Raw genomic sequence first — 17310 nt, forward strand, 5'->3', positions numbered from 1 at the left:
TGAGTACACATAAGCAATATTGCATGAGGTTGAATCATTAAAATGTGTTACAGTTTCTTCTATGTAAAAAAAAAAAAAAGAAGTTGAGTACAGATAAATGTCAGAAAGGATCATAATAATAGTCATAAACACTTATATTAGCATATAATGAATGCATTGTTAATGTATTATTCTAAGAATTATACATTTATTAACGCTTCTAATGCTCACAACAGCCCTTTGAGGATAAGTATTATTATTTTCCCCATTTTGTAGCTTGAGGAAGCTGAGGCACAGAGAAGGTAAATTCATGCATGACATTCACAGACAAAATTCTTCAGTTTCACTAGATGCTTCAAATGCTAAATATTGTCTATTGAAATTGTTCTCTTTTGGATGTAATGATTTACATTGTGCCTTCCAGAAACTCATCTTGTCTGAAACATCTATTTTTGATGTCCTACCAAACTTCTTCTATCACAGCAACCAGGTAGTGAGGATGGCAGCTCTGGAGGTAAGTTTTCATAGTAACGTCACATGACGTGACCTTTTTCTTGATTTCTAGTTGATTTCTTCTGTCTATTTGGCTATCGCATCAATCCTTTTTCTTTGGCCTTAAGGTTGGTTCTTAAGAATAGAGTCTTTTCCTCTGAAACTAATGCTGAACTATGGTCTTACTTTATACAAGTGTTTCAGCTGAACTAATCACCAGCTTCTGGGCTCCGATCACAGGAAAATAACTGCCAGCATTTTTTAGTAGTCTCTACATTCCAGGTATATTTGATTCTCCCATTTCATAATGAATTAGGATTCCCTGTAACACTCCAAGTGTGTGTTACTAATCTGACTGATCAGAACATGTTCCATTTTGTGATTTGGGCCAAATAAAATGGATTTTAGTTATATTCTGAATTGCCAAGCAGCTCTTATGAAATGTTTCATCATGAGAAAAAAAGTAATAACATTTAATGAACTGTGTTTTTGGTGCTTTACTTTAGTTTTCTCATTTAATCCTACAATTACTTCATGAAGTAAGAAAGTGAAACTCGAGGGATTAAGTGACTTGTCCAAATGCACATAGATAATAAGTGGGAGAGTTTGCATTTGAACCCAGGTCAATCTGACTCACAGACTTTTCTGTTTGCAGTACAGCACACTACCTCATTAGGCACAAAAATTGCTGCTGTAAAATTGCCAAGTACATGTTTTTTGAAGATGAGGGAAAAGGAGTGTTTTAGATGATTTTATGTAATATGACATCACTTCAGTCTGTTGCGAGCTTTTTTGAGTTACTCTTTATTTGTATTCTGTGGGTAGAGTGTGATGTATCATGCTCAGTAAACACAAAATTTTTAAAATATCTAAGTATTTTACAGTGCTTTCATGTCATTTAATGAGCAGTCTCCTTTATACCTCACATGCTGATAGAATCCCACGTCGCATTTTATGTGCATGGCAAATTGGCTGTGAAGTACGTAAGGCTGGACTGATGGTTTTTGCTGAGATGTAGCCTGTTGCTGTTTCTTTTAACTCTTGAGTCAAGTTAGTGTGTTGGTGATATTACATGTCAAATTATGCCTTACTACTTTTGCCTAGTGTTGGAGGGAGATACGTAATCTGAAATTGATTTGGGGCAATGGGAACACAAAACAAAAAAAGATAAAGATACAAGATATAGTTAAAAGGGTTGAACTGCACTGCAGTTATTTCTGTCTTCACTTCTCAAATGGCCCAGAATCAGCCCCTTTCACTTTTCTCACTGCTTGCTTTTATCTTTTGTTGAAATGATCATGCTTAATGAGTCAATAGTCATGGTTCTATATGCTCTCTTTTGCTAACGATCAAACCTTCTCCTGAGTTTAGGTTGGTGTGCAAGGTTTATGGCACCCCTACAGGTGTCCAGCAGAGGCAGGCTAGTTTTGTTTCCATTTATAATCATGGGTATAGTTTCAAAATTCCAGCTTTATTAATTAAAGCAGGTACTTTTGTACAGAGCCTTGGGATTCGGTCACCACAGACTCCCTTTTGTTGCATTAGATAACTTCTTTTCAAGACTGTCTTTTTCGTGGACTAACCATCTCGTAGCTTCTGTTGTTAAAGTGTATTTACTGAGGATTACTTTTTCACCAGGTGTATGTTCGAAGGGCTTATATTGCCTATGAACTTAACAGTGTACAACACCGCCAGCTTAAGGACAATACCTGCGTGGTGGAATTCCAGTTCATGCTGCCCACATCTCATCCAAACAGGTGAGTTTGAGCTGGTATATGCACCTGAGCCAGCCAGAGTTCTGTCAGGAGAGTTAAGGGAAGTAAGGCGTATGATAAATTCCATATTTTTTAAAGCTCGAAACGTAGAGCAGAAAATGAACAAATTTAAGCCATGAGAGAAGAGTCTCTTGGTGCACTTCTTTTTTTTGAATCTTTGACCGGGAGAGATAAAGTATGATCTAATTAAGATAATAGTTTAGGATTACTCCATTCATTTTTGCTTGTCACTGACGAAACATAGCTCTTTTCTTTCTTTCTTTTTTTTTAAAGTTAGAATTTACTGGCATTTTACTGATGAAACTTTGTCAGAAAATCCCTTTTTTAATAGTTTAAGTGAATACTTGGAACATAGATATCTTGGGTGGAATGCTTTTCTTTTTGGTATGTTTGCTATGGGTTAAGGTTGTACCTGATCCAATTTCATTATCTGCCTAAAAACAGGCACCTGAATTTAGCAGTTGAAACTATCAGTTTTTTAAAGATCACACTTAAGAAGCAAACTTACATTCAAGTAAATTAAGTTTTACTAATTCCATTTTTTCCCCTTTCTAAGCCCTTTATAAAAAAAAAAAATAATAAAATGTACGTATGGAAATTTGTTTCAGTATTACTTTGGTTTTAAAGTGAAAGTAGTTTCTCTTGTATGCTCATTTATTTCTAAACTATTCTGAGGCAGTGAAAACCTAGGAATTCCACCCACACATATGTTCATTCCCCTTTTGTATTTTTATTCTTTCTAGTAATACCACAGGAAATATAAATACCACAGCCAATCTCAGGCTGCCCCCCTCCATTTCTTCTTTATGGCCTTTGGTTCTTCACTTTATATTACAAAGCACTGTGTCTTGGGGGACCCTTAGTTATAGACACCAGAAATGGCTTTGTTCTGAATTGCCACTTCACCCAAAGCATTAGAAGCCCTTCCTAGAGACAAAGAAGTCTGTGCTGAGACTTTTGGCCACTGGATGCCACTGTCGATCCAGCAGAGGTCAGCAGGTGCGCCAAGGCATCTTCAGAAAAAGTACTTCGCTTCTTTGTCTCAGAAGATCCTTTCACTTCTCTACCTCAAAAATACCTTATGGCTGGCAGAGAAAAGCATATATCCTTGATTTAGCAAGCATCTCTTGGTACAGTTTTGCCTCCATGGATTTCAGAATCTCATTTTCTAGAAACGAATGGTTGTCCTTCAGCGAGCAGTGAAGTACTCATGGCACACATGGGCTCAGCCCTCGGTCATCTTTCTTCCTCCTGCATTCCTTGAATAATTGTAGAGAAGTACATGCTATACTTAATGCTCTTTGTAATTCTCAGGACGTTCTCCTTTTCTTCCTGCTTTCTACTCCCTCTTCCCTTTGGGCAGTGATTTGTAGTCAGGCTGCAGAGCTGCTTCTGATTTCCTTCCCTCCTCATTGCTCCCCTTGTCTTTCTCAATTGCTCTCCCTGTCCTACTTTTTTTTATTTGAGGATATGTGTCCAGTTTGGTGAGGGATAGTTGACTGGAAAATGAGAGAAATGCTTCTCAACTGTTTGTTAAGAAATCTTATTCACCTTTCTATCTTAAGGGTCTGAATCTTGATTATTCATGATATGGTTTCAAAACTTGTATACTTGTTCCTCTCAACACCTGAGGTATACACACCCCTATGGATAAAGACCAGACTTGGACAGAACCGTAATTCTGTAGTCTCTTGAAAGTCTTCCTTGGTTGCATGTATATGAAATTAGAAACTGTAGGATGATGATGTATTATCACTATTATTGGTATAGATGTAAAGGTAAAGATAAGGTCCAATAAAGGGGGAAAGATAAAATAATCTTCTGAAAACCACAAAAATGTAAAAATTGCTGCAATGATTTTTTAGATGTAAAGTCCTTTTGTTAGTTGAGGAATATGCAATGTATCATCAGATCTAATCATAGAATGATATATTCAAGTTTTTGGAATTTTTACCTTATTCTGACACCAGCTGGTATACTGAAGTTCAATTGTGACACCAACTACTTGGTGTTAGCTGTGATGCGACAAGTTATGGGCTCAGTTCTCCACAAAACTGCCCCTACTTAAGATGAGGCCTCAGATGGGGTTCCCAGTCCACCACACTTCTGGCCAACTAGCTATAAATTTGAGGATTCTCATGACCCCCTCAAATGTAGTATTTCACTAGAATAACTTTATAGAACTCAGCAAAGCACTATACTTATGATCACAGTTTTATTATAAAGGATACAGATTAGGACCAGCCAAATGAAGAGACACGTAGAGTAAGGTCTGGGTAGGTCCTGAACACAGAGCTTCTCTGTTCTTTCCCTGGGAGATCAGGGTGTGTCATCCTCCCATCATATCAATGTGTTCACCAACCAAGAAGTTTTTCTGAGCTTCAGTGTCCAGAATTTTTATCAGGGTTTCATTACAACAGCATGATTGAATCATTGGTCACATGATTAAGCTCCATCTCCAGCCCCCTCCCCCTGCTGTAACCCTCCTACCCCCACCCCCAGGCCCAGAGGTCCATCTGACTGAAAGCCCTCAACCTTCTAGTCACATGGTTGGTCTTTCTAGTGAGCAGCCCCTGTCCTGAGATAGCTCACCTCAACAAAAATTCACGTGTGAACCAAGGGTTCATGAATAATGAAGACACTTCTATTACTTGAGAAATTCCAAGGATTTAGAGTCTCTCAGGAACCAGGGACAAAGGCCAGTCAAATTCTTTATTATATAATAGGCCTGCTCACCTTACAAAAGAATTCTAGGGTCTTTTAGTTTTAGCGAGTTTTGAGTCAAGTTCCAACTTTTTTTTCTAACTCCAGTACTTTTATTCTTTTCCATTTTTACTGTATTGAACCAGTAGGCAATAAGCATATTGTTTCTTGGTCTCCTGTAACTCATTTCTGTAGAATATCTTCCAGTGTCTATTCCACTTCCAGCCTCGTAAGGCTCAAGGACACAATTATGTCCATTGACCTCTAGATTAATGATTCTCAGAATTATCTAGGATGTGTTATAAAACTACACATGTTGGGGTCCTGACTCCCAAGATTCTGATTTATGTTGAACCAGAGTCCACGGGACCACTTTTTGAAAAAACTCCTCTGATCATTCTGATGAACAACTACAATTGAGAATCACTACTACTAGATTAGTGCTGTCCAGTGGAGAGACAGTAGTTCCTCCTGACCACGGGGGATATGTTCCAAGACCCCCAGTGGATGCCTGAAATCACTCATAGTACTGCACCATACATATACTATTTTTTTCTATACATACATACCATAATAAGGTTTAATTTATAAGTTAGGCATAGTAAGAGGTTAACAACAATAGTCAAATAGAACAGTTATAACAACATATGGTAATAAGTTGTGTGAATGTAGTCTCTCAAAATAACTGTACTGTACTCACCCTTCTGATGGTGATGATATCATACAATGCCTATGTGATGAGATGAAGTGAAGTACTCAGAACAGCACACAATTTAAAACTGAGGAAGTGTTTACTTCTGAAATTTTCCATTTAATATTTTTAATATTTTTAATATTGATTGACCGCAGGCAAGTGAAACCGTGGAAAGCGAAATCGCAGATAAAGGGGGACTATTATATAATGCAAGAAGCCACATACGTAATTTAAAATTTTCCAAAGTTGGTCGCATTTAAAAAGGTAGTAAGAAACAGATAAAATTACTTTTAACAACATTTTGTTTAACCTATTCTATTCAAAATGCCATTTTAATATGTAATAAAAAATTATTAATGAGATATATTCCATTCTTTGTACTAAGTCTTTGAAATTTAGAGTGTATTTTACACTTACACGTACAACACATCTCAATACAGACTAGCCATACTTTAAACCTTCCTAGCCACATGGACAGCTCAACTCTAGACCAAAAATTGATTAGAACTATCACACCAAGTTCTCTATGTTTTATGTCAATGGTAGTGCCTATAGAAGGGATTAGAAAAAACAACTCTTATTCTTATGTGGCTTGTTAGTGGTTACAGGAATTAGCCACACCTGATACTGTAGATATTCTGCTATAATATTTTATGCATGTTTAAAAAATTATTCAGTGAGAACAGAGAAGAGGCAGATGAATATACATATTCTACTTATCAATGCAAAACAGAATTTTATAATATTTTTTTCCAGTTGAGGTTAACAAACCAAAAATTCTTGGGGGAGAAAACAGATACATTCTTTAATCAATTTTTTTGCATTTTCTTTTCCGGCACTTGGTCTTCACATTCCTAGCCAGGCTTTCATTTGAAGTTGACTAAATGTGTCCAGCAAGTCCTTAAAAATGAGTATCTTTCTAAGGTATATTATCAAAGTAAGACTCAGTCTCCTGTTGTGTATGGGATCACCTGGTGGAATTCCATTCCTGTAGTTGGTTTTTGGCTAGTGATTTAGCCCTCATGAGTTAGGATGAAACATGGCTCTCTGTTTACAAACTGACAACAGCAGAGTTTTTTTTTTTGTTTTGTTTCAGGAAAATGTCTTAAACATTATTTTGGTTGAAAACCTGTGTCCCATTAGGATGTTTTGATTTTTTACTACACATGTTCATAGCCAACATGTTTGGTACCTTTTTTGTTTGTTTGTTTAAATTCATCATAGGATTTTGTATGGATTGAAATTTTTTTAAAATACTTCCAAGGTTTTTTATTTTACAACTTGAGATCTACGCTCTTAACAAAATTATAAGTGTATAATATTGTTGACTTTAGGTACAATGTTGTACAACACATCTCTAGCTCTTATTCATTTTGCTTGACTGAAACTTTTACTTAACATTTAGTTGCACTATTCCAGTATAATTTGACTGTTTTTTTTCTAGCACTTCCCTCAGTACTTCAAAAAGAGAAGCAAATGACTGAACAGTTTATTTCTAATCTCAGGTTTTGCACAGTGGCAGTATCATAGCCAATGAGGTTTATCCGAGGCGCGATTATTGCTAATTGAAAACTATTTCTAATCTCAATGACTTTCTGCGTCATCCTCCTTGCTAGGTAGGCTTTAGTCAAGGCATGTTCTCTTCTTGATCTTCTACCCAAGACTTCCACAGTTTTTCTGGGAACTGTAGTTACAACTTATTTGGCATTCCCAGGTGTTCTTCAACAGAGGATCCAGTTATTAGAGATTCATTCAGGGAAGCACCTAGTATAAATATGCCCTTTTCTTCTTAAATTCCCTTCGCTTGAATAGCAGCAGCTACAGAGGTTTTCCTGACTTAAGCGTAATAGGAAACCAATATATATGTGACGTGTGTGAGTGTGTGTTTCCCTCTTCTTAGCATGTAAAGGCTATGTCCTACTGTATGTGAATTTTTTTGAGGGGAGGAGATTTTTGCTATTTTTTTGTTTGGTTTTGTTTTGTTTTTTAAGGTGACTTGTAGCCAGTTACCAAATGGTTTTTAGAGGAGAAGTGAATGAGTTTCTTGAGTCATTTTCTTGGTGTAGGAATAGTCTGGATAGCTGGTCTGCACTAAGAGAACATTTTATTATTATCCATATTTTTAGGACTTAATTCTCTTGTCTAAGATTCCATCAGCCCAGCTCTTTAGTGACTTCCACCAATATTTTACATGGCTTAATCCTGGAGCTCAAGCTATATTATTCAGCATTCCTTTTTCTCTTTCTTCCTCCAATTAGGCTCAGGGTTTAGAGCCTACGGTGTGTGTGTGTGTGTGTGTGTGTGTGTGTGTGTATGTGTGTATGTCTGTCTTTTTTCCATTCTGAAACCCTAGTTTATCACTCACTGGTTGCTAGAGATGGAAAAGCTTGTTACACTAAAGCATCATCCTGAATGTCTTTATTCTTGACAATTCATCGAATTATTTGACATTCAGGATTTCACTTAGCTTTGAGCATTTTAAGTAACTCAGAATAATCTGGGAACAAATAAGTTCTTTAGTCAGCCTATGTATTTGATCTTTTAAAATATAGCTATATTTATACAAACATCTAAAGTATATTATCCCATAAACTCTGTGGCTATACATGTGGCTGTACATTATGACAGTCTGGGAGTATGAAATTTAAAACTCCAAATGATTTTCATGAGTAATACATGTTAGCAAACATTGTTCATTTTTAAAAAATTTTATCTGTGATTCCAATAAGAAGCATCAAAATTGATGCAGCAGATGGAAGTATATTTTGTTGTATGTTTCTATACATATGTAATGGGTGAGGACCTATTGGTGTTCATTTCCACCTATTTCTTAGGTGGAAATCCATGCTTCAGTTGAGTTGTGTTGCATCTTCTCGGCTGTTTGTTCCTTGTGAATTTGGCCTTCTTTGTGATAATGTTTTAATTGAAGCACTTTCCTTTTTTCATGTCTCACATCCAGAAGAGGTCGGCTGTGTACTCCCCTGTTAGCATAGGTCTCGATCGTAACTGAATTTCAGCTGCTTGGCACTTTCAATGTTTAGCTGTAGTGGGTGGCCTCTGGACCTTCTTTTTATGAAGAAGGTTGTGAGGGAGTTCAGAAATCAGAAGCCTTCCACGTGACTAATCAGCAGCCTGCTGCCATTCTTGAGAATTCTGATAATCTTTGACACCCAGAGATTAGACTGTTCTTTGGATGGTACTAAGACGCTCAAAAGTCACCCCACTTGTAGCATTTTTTAGCAGCTGGAGCACTTGGTTGTAGTTTGCAGGCCAGAATGAGCTATAAATAAATAAAATCCTCCCGCGCTTGCTTTCTTCATTTAGGATAGTCTGCTGATAAGATGCAGGCATCTGGGAGAAGATTCTCAGCAGGTTTAAGTGCTTCCCAAAGTGCTTTCCTGTACCCATGGCTCAGCTTCTAGTCTCTGCTGTGCTATCTTGTCACTCTAGACTTGTAATATTGGAGAGTCAAGTTTAAAACTCTCAATATATCATGAGGGTAGCCCAAGGTCCCTTCTTGTCAAGGAAGACTAGCTGATTCCAAGGGGAAGGAAAAGCAGGATCCAGGGCACCTGTAAATCCCTGTAGTTTTGTGCAGTGGGTTTGTAGCTAATTATACAGCAGGCAACAGTAATACGCTGTAGCTCTGTTGGCATGCTTATTTCAGAAAGAGCAAAATCTAGCAGAGCAACGAAGGGGCTGCAAATGAATGAATCAATGATCATTTTATTGTAGACTAAAGCTCTGCAGTGGAATCAGAGCATCTGAACTGCAAGGAGGTGGTGGGGGAGAGGCCAGTAGAAATACATGGTTCAGATGTGTTTTACAGCTCTTGATTTGGATTCTCCTGCAGAAATATAGTCACACAAGGAGACCACCACTGGTCACAGCCAGTTAAATTGCTCTTTCTCCTATGGTACTGCTGTTAGTGACTGCTAGTAGGTTATTCAGCCGACCTCTTCTGATTCTGCTTTGCTGCCTGACTTCAAAAGATTTGCCCTAGATGGCTCTCAGTCACAGCTTGATGTAACCACCGCTTGTTCGCATGCATCCCCATCATTTTCATATAGGGTCTTTTTTTTTTTTTAATTCAAGTTAGAAGGCAAAAGAATTGGGAGCATTTTTATATGATAAAAGATATATGGAGGGCCAGCTAGAATCAAGCAAAATGAAATTCAGCTGGAAGGGATGGTAAAAGGCTCAGAGAACTTGTGACTGCCAGAAAAGTCAGTGTTCCTAAAATAAAGAGGGTTCAGCTAGCAGGCAGCGACTCTGACTTTGCATTCATATTGAAGCAGGCTCTCCAGCCATTCTAGGCAGGCAGATCAATAAAATCAGAGGTGACTTAATGCCAAGAAACTCAGGATTCAAAGGATTTCTTTTGTCCTTTGAATTTATTCTATATTGATGTGGAATGCTAGCCTCGGAAACCGAGATGAGAAATAGCCAGGTCTACATTCTGGTTTATGACATCATATGGAACAGTGTCCTTGGAAAGCAGCCTCCTTTGGTTTCTCAGTTATCGCATCTGTAAAATGGAGGTAATCTACTGGAAGGAAAATGATTCCAGTATTTATCAAAACATTGTGAATGAAAATTCGTCACAATATGTGCTTTCAACGGCAACATTTTTTTTAAACAGCTGATGTCTTAGTTTATTTATATCCCATTTATGTATTTGAAAAAATGCGATTGATTGCCTTATCAGAGATTGAGTGATCTGACCATTTTTGCATGGTGGGTATGTAGTGGAATGTAGATTTTATTTTTAGATACATAAACAGAATATTTGACTGATACAGTCTCTTCCTTGGTTGTTTATTCATGTACAGACCGTGGATCTAGTTTTCTAGTGTATCACAATAGCGTGCAATATGCCACGTGTCTTAAATTGATCAAATAGCCCCTCTATAGAGTGACAAAATATACAAATGATCAGTATGGACATGGCGAAGTATTTACCTGGTAATAGAGAATTTACCCTTCCTTCCCTGCTCATCTCCCCTACAGCCCACAGATTCTTATTGTGCCGAAAAGGAAAAAGCTGCCTCTAAACTTACCTCTTTCATGATTGATCTGGGGCCATTCCGTTAAAACTGGAAATGTTGGGAGTTTTTGTTCTTACCCCATACTGCGTAGATGGTGCACAATTTCTATAACAAAGCAGCAGGGGGCTCCCTATGAGAGCTTGAGAATTGCTGATAGAGAAGGGGCTGGCTTTTTGTTGGTGGTGTTCTTTTCAATTCAGGCCCTTTTCTACTGAAACTTGACCCTCATCCTGTGAAGACTCTCTAAGGGATTAGAGTGTAGCTACAGAAGCAGCGAGACCATTTTATTAGTTTAAGAAATTGGTTAACAGTTGAGAGAGATTATACTTGTTTCTAAATTCCAGAAACCAGATAGATGGAGCCCGAGATTGCTTTGGTTGTAGGGTTCTTCTCTCTGAACTGAGTTTCATGGTAAGGGGTGGTACAGGTGACCCCTTTCTTTAGGATTTTTTATATCTGAAAAGGAAGACTTTTCTATATTCTTACATTTAGTTTTCTTTGTTTCACCTCCCTCTGCCTTAGAACCTGTGCATACTTTTTGTTTGTTGATGAGGGCATTGTAACCAAGGCTCTTTTGTAAAATGAAACCCGTTTCCCTGAGAGGCTCAAAGAATCCAGACAACAGAGGTGCAGGTGTTTGCTCTTGGAGGCTCTTGCTGCCTTATGAATTCACTGTGATACAGGTTTGATGCAGAGAGCACTGCTACTCACAAATCACACGCGGTATACAGTTTGTGTGCAGTGATATGTCACAGCTTTTTATTTATATGGCCAGCTCAGTCTATTCTGCTCCTTTCACTGCCATGGAAAGTGCATCATTTTCCTGCCTCTCTCCTCCTTCTCACATATCATCAGCACCACCCACTATGTTCTGCCCATTAAGTCCTGTGTGCCAGAAAACCCCAACAATGATTAAATGCTGATAAAAGAACGTTAGAAGGTTAAGATATCATCCAATCAACCCCCTTACTATACTCCTAAATTGTGGGTGGTAAGTATAACTTTGCCCTTTTAACATTGAAAATAAGGGTGGTTTTTTTTTCTTTTCGTTTTTTTTTCATTTGAGAAAATGATATCAAATTAAGAAAGGGGGGGAAAGAGACCAAAGAGAATGCCGGAGATTGCTTTGCAGTTTCCATAATTACCCTAGTCTTTTTTTCACAATTTTGGCACATTCTTTATCAGGAAACTCTAGGGCTAGCCAAGTTTAGGTAAGGTTTTATTTATGAAGGGCCTAGAGCTTTTAACCTTACAGCAATTTTAAAAAGTCATTATTACCCTTACTCATTTAATTTAAAAAGTGTTAATTAATTAATTTTAACATATTATGCCACTCTAGTCATAGAATCATTTATCATTACATTCCTGCATGATTTTCAGTTCCTTTAAGCTCCTATACTATAGGGCACCCTCCTTTCCTCCAACCACCACGGGTACCCCACCCAGGTTTATAGGAGGAAGAGCAGGTTAAAGAGACTTAGAAAAAGGCAGCTGGGAACCCACTGGCTTCTTTTCTTTGGAAGAGAGTTTGTATGTTCATCACATATTCTACAAAAGCAATTAAGATGGAAGGGGCTGTAGAATCAACTTCTCTGGACCTCCTTGTTACATTTTTAGTAAAAAAAGGACTAAGAAAGAAGATTCTCTAAGAATCTTGTCAAGAATTACATTTCGTGTTGGAGCTTAAGGTAACATACCATATATAGCTTAAATTAATTTTCATGAGCCTGTGTTTTATCACTACTCGGCATTATTTTTTTGTGTGATAGAGCTATAAAAAAAATCCGTGGTAAATATATTTCGCCCCTTTCCATCGACAGCTGCTGTGGTGAGGTAGGTCAGGAGGCGTGCCTCTTTGGAGGCACCCTGGAGGTTGAAGGGCAATGAACACTTAATTATGTCTGCTGAATGCCAGAGCTGCCAAAATGGAGCTCCTCACAACTTGTCTGTATCTGCTCTGACAATTCTTTTATTATAGCTTTTACTAACCTATCAGTAACTAACTGTGGTTGTTTAATTGCAGGGGGAACATCCCCACGCTAAACAGGTACCGTATGTTTAGTTTCTTTTCCAATTAAAAGCACCTCTTTTTTGTAACTTAGAATAGTGAAATTGGGAAAAATAGCATTATACTTGACAAACTAATATGTTCATCTTCTGCTGGGGAGTCCTGAGCTCCCCTTGGGATATACTAAGTTATTCTTTCTGTTTGGAAAACATGTTTTCAGCTTTTCTTCAGTTGTTCAAAAAGCAATACTTTCAAAGCCTCAGTATGGAAAAGCTCCCATCTAGCTGTTTATGATAGGGGAGTTGCCTGCCTGACATCAGCTTTGCTGTAAACATCTTTTGTTTTGCTAAGTTATCTGTCCAGTTTGGAGCTTTCAGAGGAGAAACCCTTAAGGTTACTTTTATCCTGGCAAATTGTTCATAATTTTTTCAATTACTAAGTTTCTCTAATTTGTTTCTCCTTTTAGGGGAATGCAAATGCAGAAATAGCTGATCTCATGTTTTATTAGTTTGTTAGCTATTTTTCTAAAGTGTTACAATGATATGAAAATCAAGTTTTATTTCAGATCTATAGAATAAGATTCACATTGGAAAAGTATATTTAAGCTCTGATATGTGGAGCCGTGGGAAGAGGTTTCCAGGCCAATATAACACAAGTGATATTTTATTGTTTTGAGTTCCTCCTGCTTCTGAGCCAAGCAAGGCAACACAATGCAAGTTTGAGAGGATTGCAATTCCAACTGGAATCGAATCCACAAAATGCTAAAGCAGTAATATGTGGGTGGTGAGCGCCTTGTGCGTGATTAATTATACATTGAAATATTTATAGGCTTATGTTTATTTTGTCCCTCTCCCTTTAAATATTAAGTAATCAAAACTGATTATAGCTTTTAGAGTCCAATTTGGATGGGGAGAGGAAAGGGAGTGCTTTTGTTTGGTCCTCTTGCTTATGATTGGAGAGTGGGCATGGTTCATTCCTGCCTGCCTTCAGCTGTCCTTGCCCATGAACGTAGTACTGGGGAAAACTGAATAGTGGATATTTCCCATGGGGTCCAGTTGAGTGAAAAAGATATTTAACCCCATGTTTGCCATAAAGACAGCCTATTAACTTATTCAGAGGGAGTTCCCTTTCAGTGTTATCTGGAACCCTTTTATCTTTCCTGTCTAATACCAGGCAGGTCGAAAAGATAAAATGCCTCACAAACTTGCTTCTTTGGTAAATATCTTTGGTGATCCTAGAAAAGAGGATGATAGCGTTTCTGAGTTCATACAACTCTGAATCCCAGTTTCTAGTGAGCACCATGTGTAAGACTTGCTTGATTATGTGTTTCACGTGTTTGCTTGTTTCATTCATGGAATCAATGGTTTCCTCTCCCACCCTGCCTTTCTAGCCCCCAGTACTGTCAAAAGATGAAGTACCTTTTTCGTAGTCATCACTCGCCAAAGCAATAAAATCCTGGAGTGTCAGTCTCTATGGTCTGTGTGAGCAGCGCTTCCATCCTATAAAAAATTCCATTGCCTTTTATAATTACAGTTGGCAGTGGAGTTCAGTCTGTACCCAGATCTCAAGTCCACATGGCTGGCTGTCTTCCCCCTGCAACGCTGCAGGTGGTGCACTTAAGATTTGGGGGCAGCTCCCCCAAAGTTCAGGTGCCACTGCCTTGCTCTGAACTTGCTTCAGATCCGTATGCCAGTAACTCGTTGGGCAAGTCCTGGAGGCGCCCTTCAGCGTGGTCCTGCCGAACGGGCTGCCCTGATTGGGCGTTCAGTGTTATTTATCAGTGCGCACGGCTGCGGTGCATCGAGGAGTACAGAGTGATGAGGCTGTCACATTGAACAAATCCGTTCAGTTCTCTTCGAGCATCTCCATTTAGCACCTGTTTGTCATGCTTACACATCCCGTGAGACCCATGCTCTGCCCTTTTGTAGCTTGCTGGGATTTATTAAGGGCTTTTGATGAAGACAGGTTTACTTTGGTAGAGAAGTGTTTAAATATAAAATGGAAATTTTGCAATTTGGGGCTGAAAATGTCTCTCTTTCAAAAAGGAGGAACTATCATCTTTATAACTGCTCTCTCTATCAGCCCATTAAAGAAAAGAATAAATACCTCAGCAGAGTTTCTTTAATAAACTGTGACTTGTTTCTGTATGATAAATAATGGTTTTTTATAATGATTTACTAAACCATTCCAAATGACTTAGAGTTGTTACTGTACATGCATATGTCTATCTGTGAATACTTAATCTGCTACAATTCCCAGAGAAAAGTACCTTAAGTGTTGCCTAGTTACAATTCACTTGGCTCGCTTACTTCCTTTTAAAAATGGAGACTGTTTGAGGGAAGGGGAAGATGCAGGATGGTTTTTAACCCCTATGTGCTATTCATTCATTAGATGTGCCGTGACATCATTATAACTGCCATGAAATTCCTGACTGTCCTTAGATTTTTCTTTGAAGAAATTTGGGGGTGATAAAAATATAGTTTGTGTGTGTGCAGGGTTGGGGGACTTCAAATGAAAAGGTTAATGTGATTCTAGCAAGACAGCCTTATCCATTGTGGGTAAAAAACCAAATCTGCTCTGCAACCTGACCCTCCCAGATCCTTTTCCCTATTGCTGCTCTCCCAGTCCTTGCTCCTACCCTACTTGTCTAATGCATTTGATTGAATTACCATTTAGAATGTCCTTCTCCTCCAACCTCAACCACTATGGCATGACTCATGTAGCTAGTGTCAGCGACGTGCTGTTGGACAACTCATTCACTCCACCGTGTCAGCGGATGGGCGGAATGGTCTCTTTTCGAACTTTTGAAGATTTTGTCAGGTAAGACACGGCAGAACTGTCTCTGTGTAAGGGGAGCCATGGGCGTCTGTCTCAGATTTCTGCCAAATGAATAAAGGACCCCAGGAGAGCTATGAGCCAGCTAAGGAGATATAGCCCTTGCTGTATACGCCCTCCGAGAGGTATATGTCCTTCCGTTTCTACCTCTCATTGAAACTCTACAAGCCTCTACTCGTTATATGAGCCTGGTCAGAAAAAAAAGGAAACAAACAAAACCATCTTTTCCTTAAGAGCAAACAGAAGAAGCTGTCTGCTCTGTGATGAGTGAAATGTCAGGAGAAATTAAACACAACACTAGAGTGAGTCCCACCAGAGACGATACATCTTTTGATTAAATGCGTTCAGCATCTATCTCTTGATGTATACTGATGCATTACCCTAGGGGGAGGGGTAATTACATTGGTCTGTCACTGCTCCGGTCCCAGGGTCTTTCTGTTACTTTAAGACCGATGGTGACAGCAGTGCTCATATCTTACATATGAAAAACAACAACAACAACAACAACAGCAACAAAAGCTTTAGATCATTCTTTTTTAAAATGAAAAAAATATATATGGTTTATTAAAGTTTAAACAATCCATCCTCCTAATTTCTGCCACGTGGTAAAATTTTGCAGGTCATTTCTAGCCACTGGTGATTCTGCTCAGTTGCCTATTGAGCACAGGGTAGGATAGATTATTCTTTTAGACCGAGTTGGCAATGGCAATATTAGTTTCCTGCCACGTAGGTTTTCTGCCACTTGGATTTTCATGATGGGTGTTCCTCTGGTATTTTTCAGGATCTTTGATGAAGTGATGGGCTGCTTCTGTGATTCCCCACCCCAAAGCCCCACATTCCCCGAGGCAGGTCACACGTCTCTATATGATGAAGACAAGGTATGGTGTCCCCGTTGGGAGACTGCTTTGCTCCTTCAGATACAGGAATTGTATTAAGTATATACTATCTTTCTGACTTTGGAACATTATACGGAAGGATTCACCTTTTACCCCACTTTATACTATTAAATTTTTATGTGCCCATCAAAGTATTTTTGGAAATAGGTAGAATATAAATTCTAATGTTAAAAAAAAAGGAAGAGAACCTGTTTTCTTGAAATCCATAGTGTAGAATAGGCTGAGCTGTAGTCATTGTAGCTGCCTCTGGGTCTCTGAAGATTTTGAAGATTTCCGCTTTGGTTGCTTTAATTCTTACTTAATGATGGCTTGTATATTTGCACAGTGGTGCTATTGTAGTCTTCAAGGAATGGTGGACTTTAAATAGCAGAAAAAAATAGGCATTTTGTTTAAAACTTTGTCCTTTTATTAATCCCTTCTTTTCATTTCTCAGTAAACAAATTGTTCTGTTTTTCTTCCCCTACCGGGTCATTTTCCTGTGTTTTGACCCTTCCACTGTATGATAAATTGTTAGGAAATATATTATGCGGGAATATGTTCAGGTGGCTTCTTTCAATCATTTATTTTTTTCACATTCTGTGAAGAGATGTGGCAGTTGGTTTCATTCCCATTTTACTGGTGAAAAAGTTGAGACATAGTGGTCTTCAAGTTCCTGTCAAGTCAAGATTTGTAGCCACCCCTAGCTAATGCCTTCGCAGCCTTACCTTTTAAAAATGAGATGTTCTGCTTTATTTAATCTTCATTGTGGATATTGGGTAGTGGTTGCAATTTGCTTATTCGTACCAGTAGGCAAACCAAAACGTCTTGTGGGGACATATCTCTTTTTTAGGTATTCTACCAAATATAACTTCTCTCTGCATTAGCCAGCCTCCTGATTTCT

General features: G+C 38.3%; 1 protein-coding gene across 11 annotated transcripts in view; it reads left to right on the forward strand.

The window, feature by feature from the left end:
- The window catches only part of ACACA (acetyl-CoA carboxylase alpha), a 255219-nt gene that overhangs the window by 127935 nt on the left and 109974 nt on the right, over positions 1-17310 (forward strand). For 9 of the 11 annotated variants that reach the window (XM_081029227.1, XM_081029226.1, XM_081029223.1 and 6 more), the window contains 5 exons: positions 404-493; positions 2110-2228; positions 12715-12738; positions 15376-15519; positions 16316-16412. In XM_081029227.1, the coding sequence (XP_080885353.1) occupies positions 404-493; positions 2110-2228; positions 12715-12738; positions 15376-15519; positions 16316-16412 (474 nt within the window). Of the gene's footprint in view, positions 1-403; positions 494-2109; positions 2811-12714; positions 12739-15375; positions 15520-16315; positions 16413-17310 lie in introns of those variants that run through there. The other 2 variants (XM_081029225.1, XR_013991990.1) reach the window with 2 other exon arrangements.

This window comes from Rhinolophus hipposideros, assembly GCF_964194185.1.
Source record: "Rhinolophus hipposideros genome assembly, chromosome: 20".
NCBI lineage: Eukaryota > Metazoa > Chordata > Mammalia > Chiroptera > Rhinolophidae > Rhinolophus > Rhinolophus hipposideros.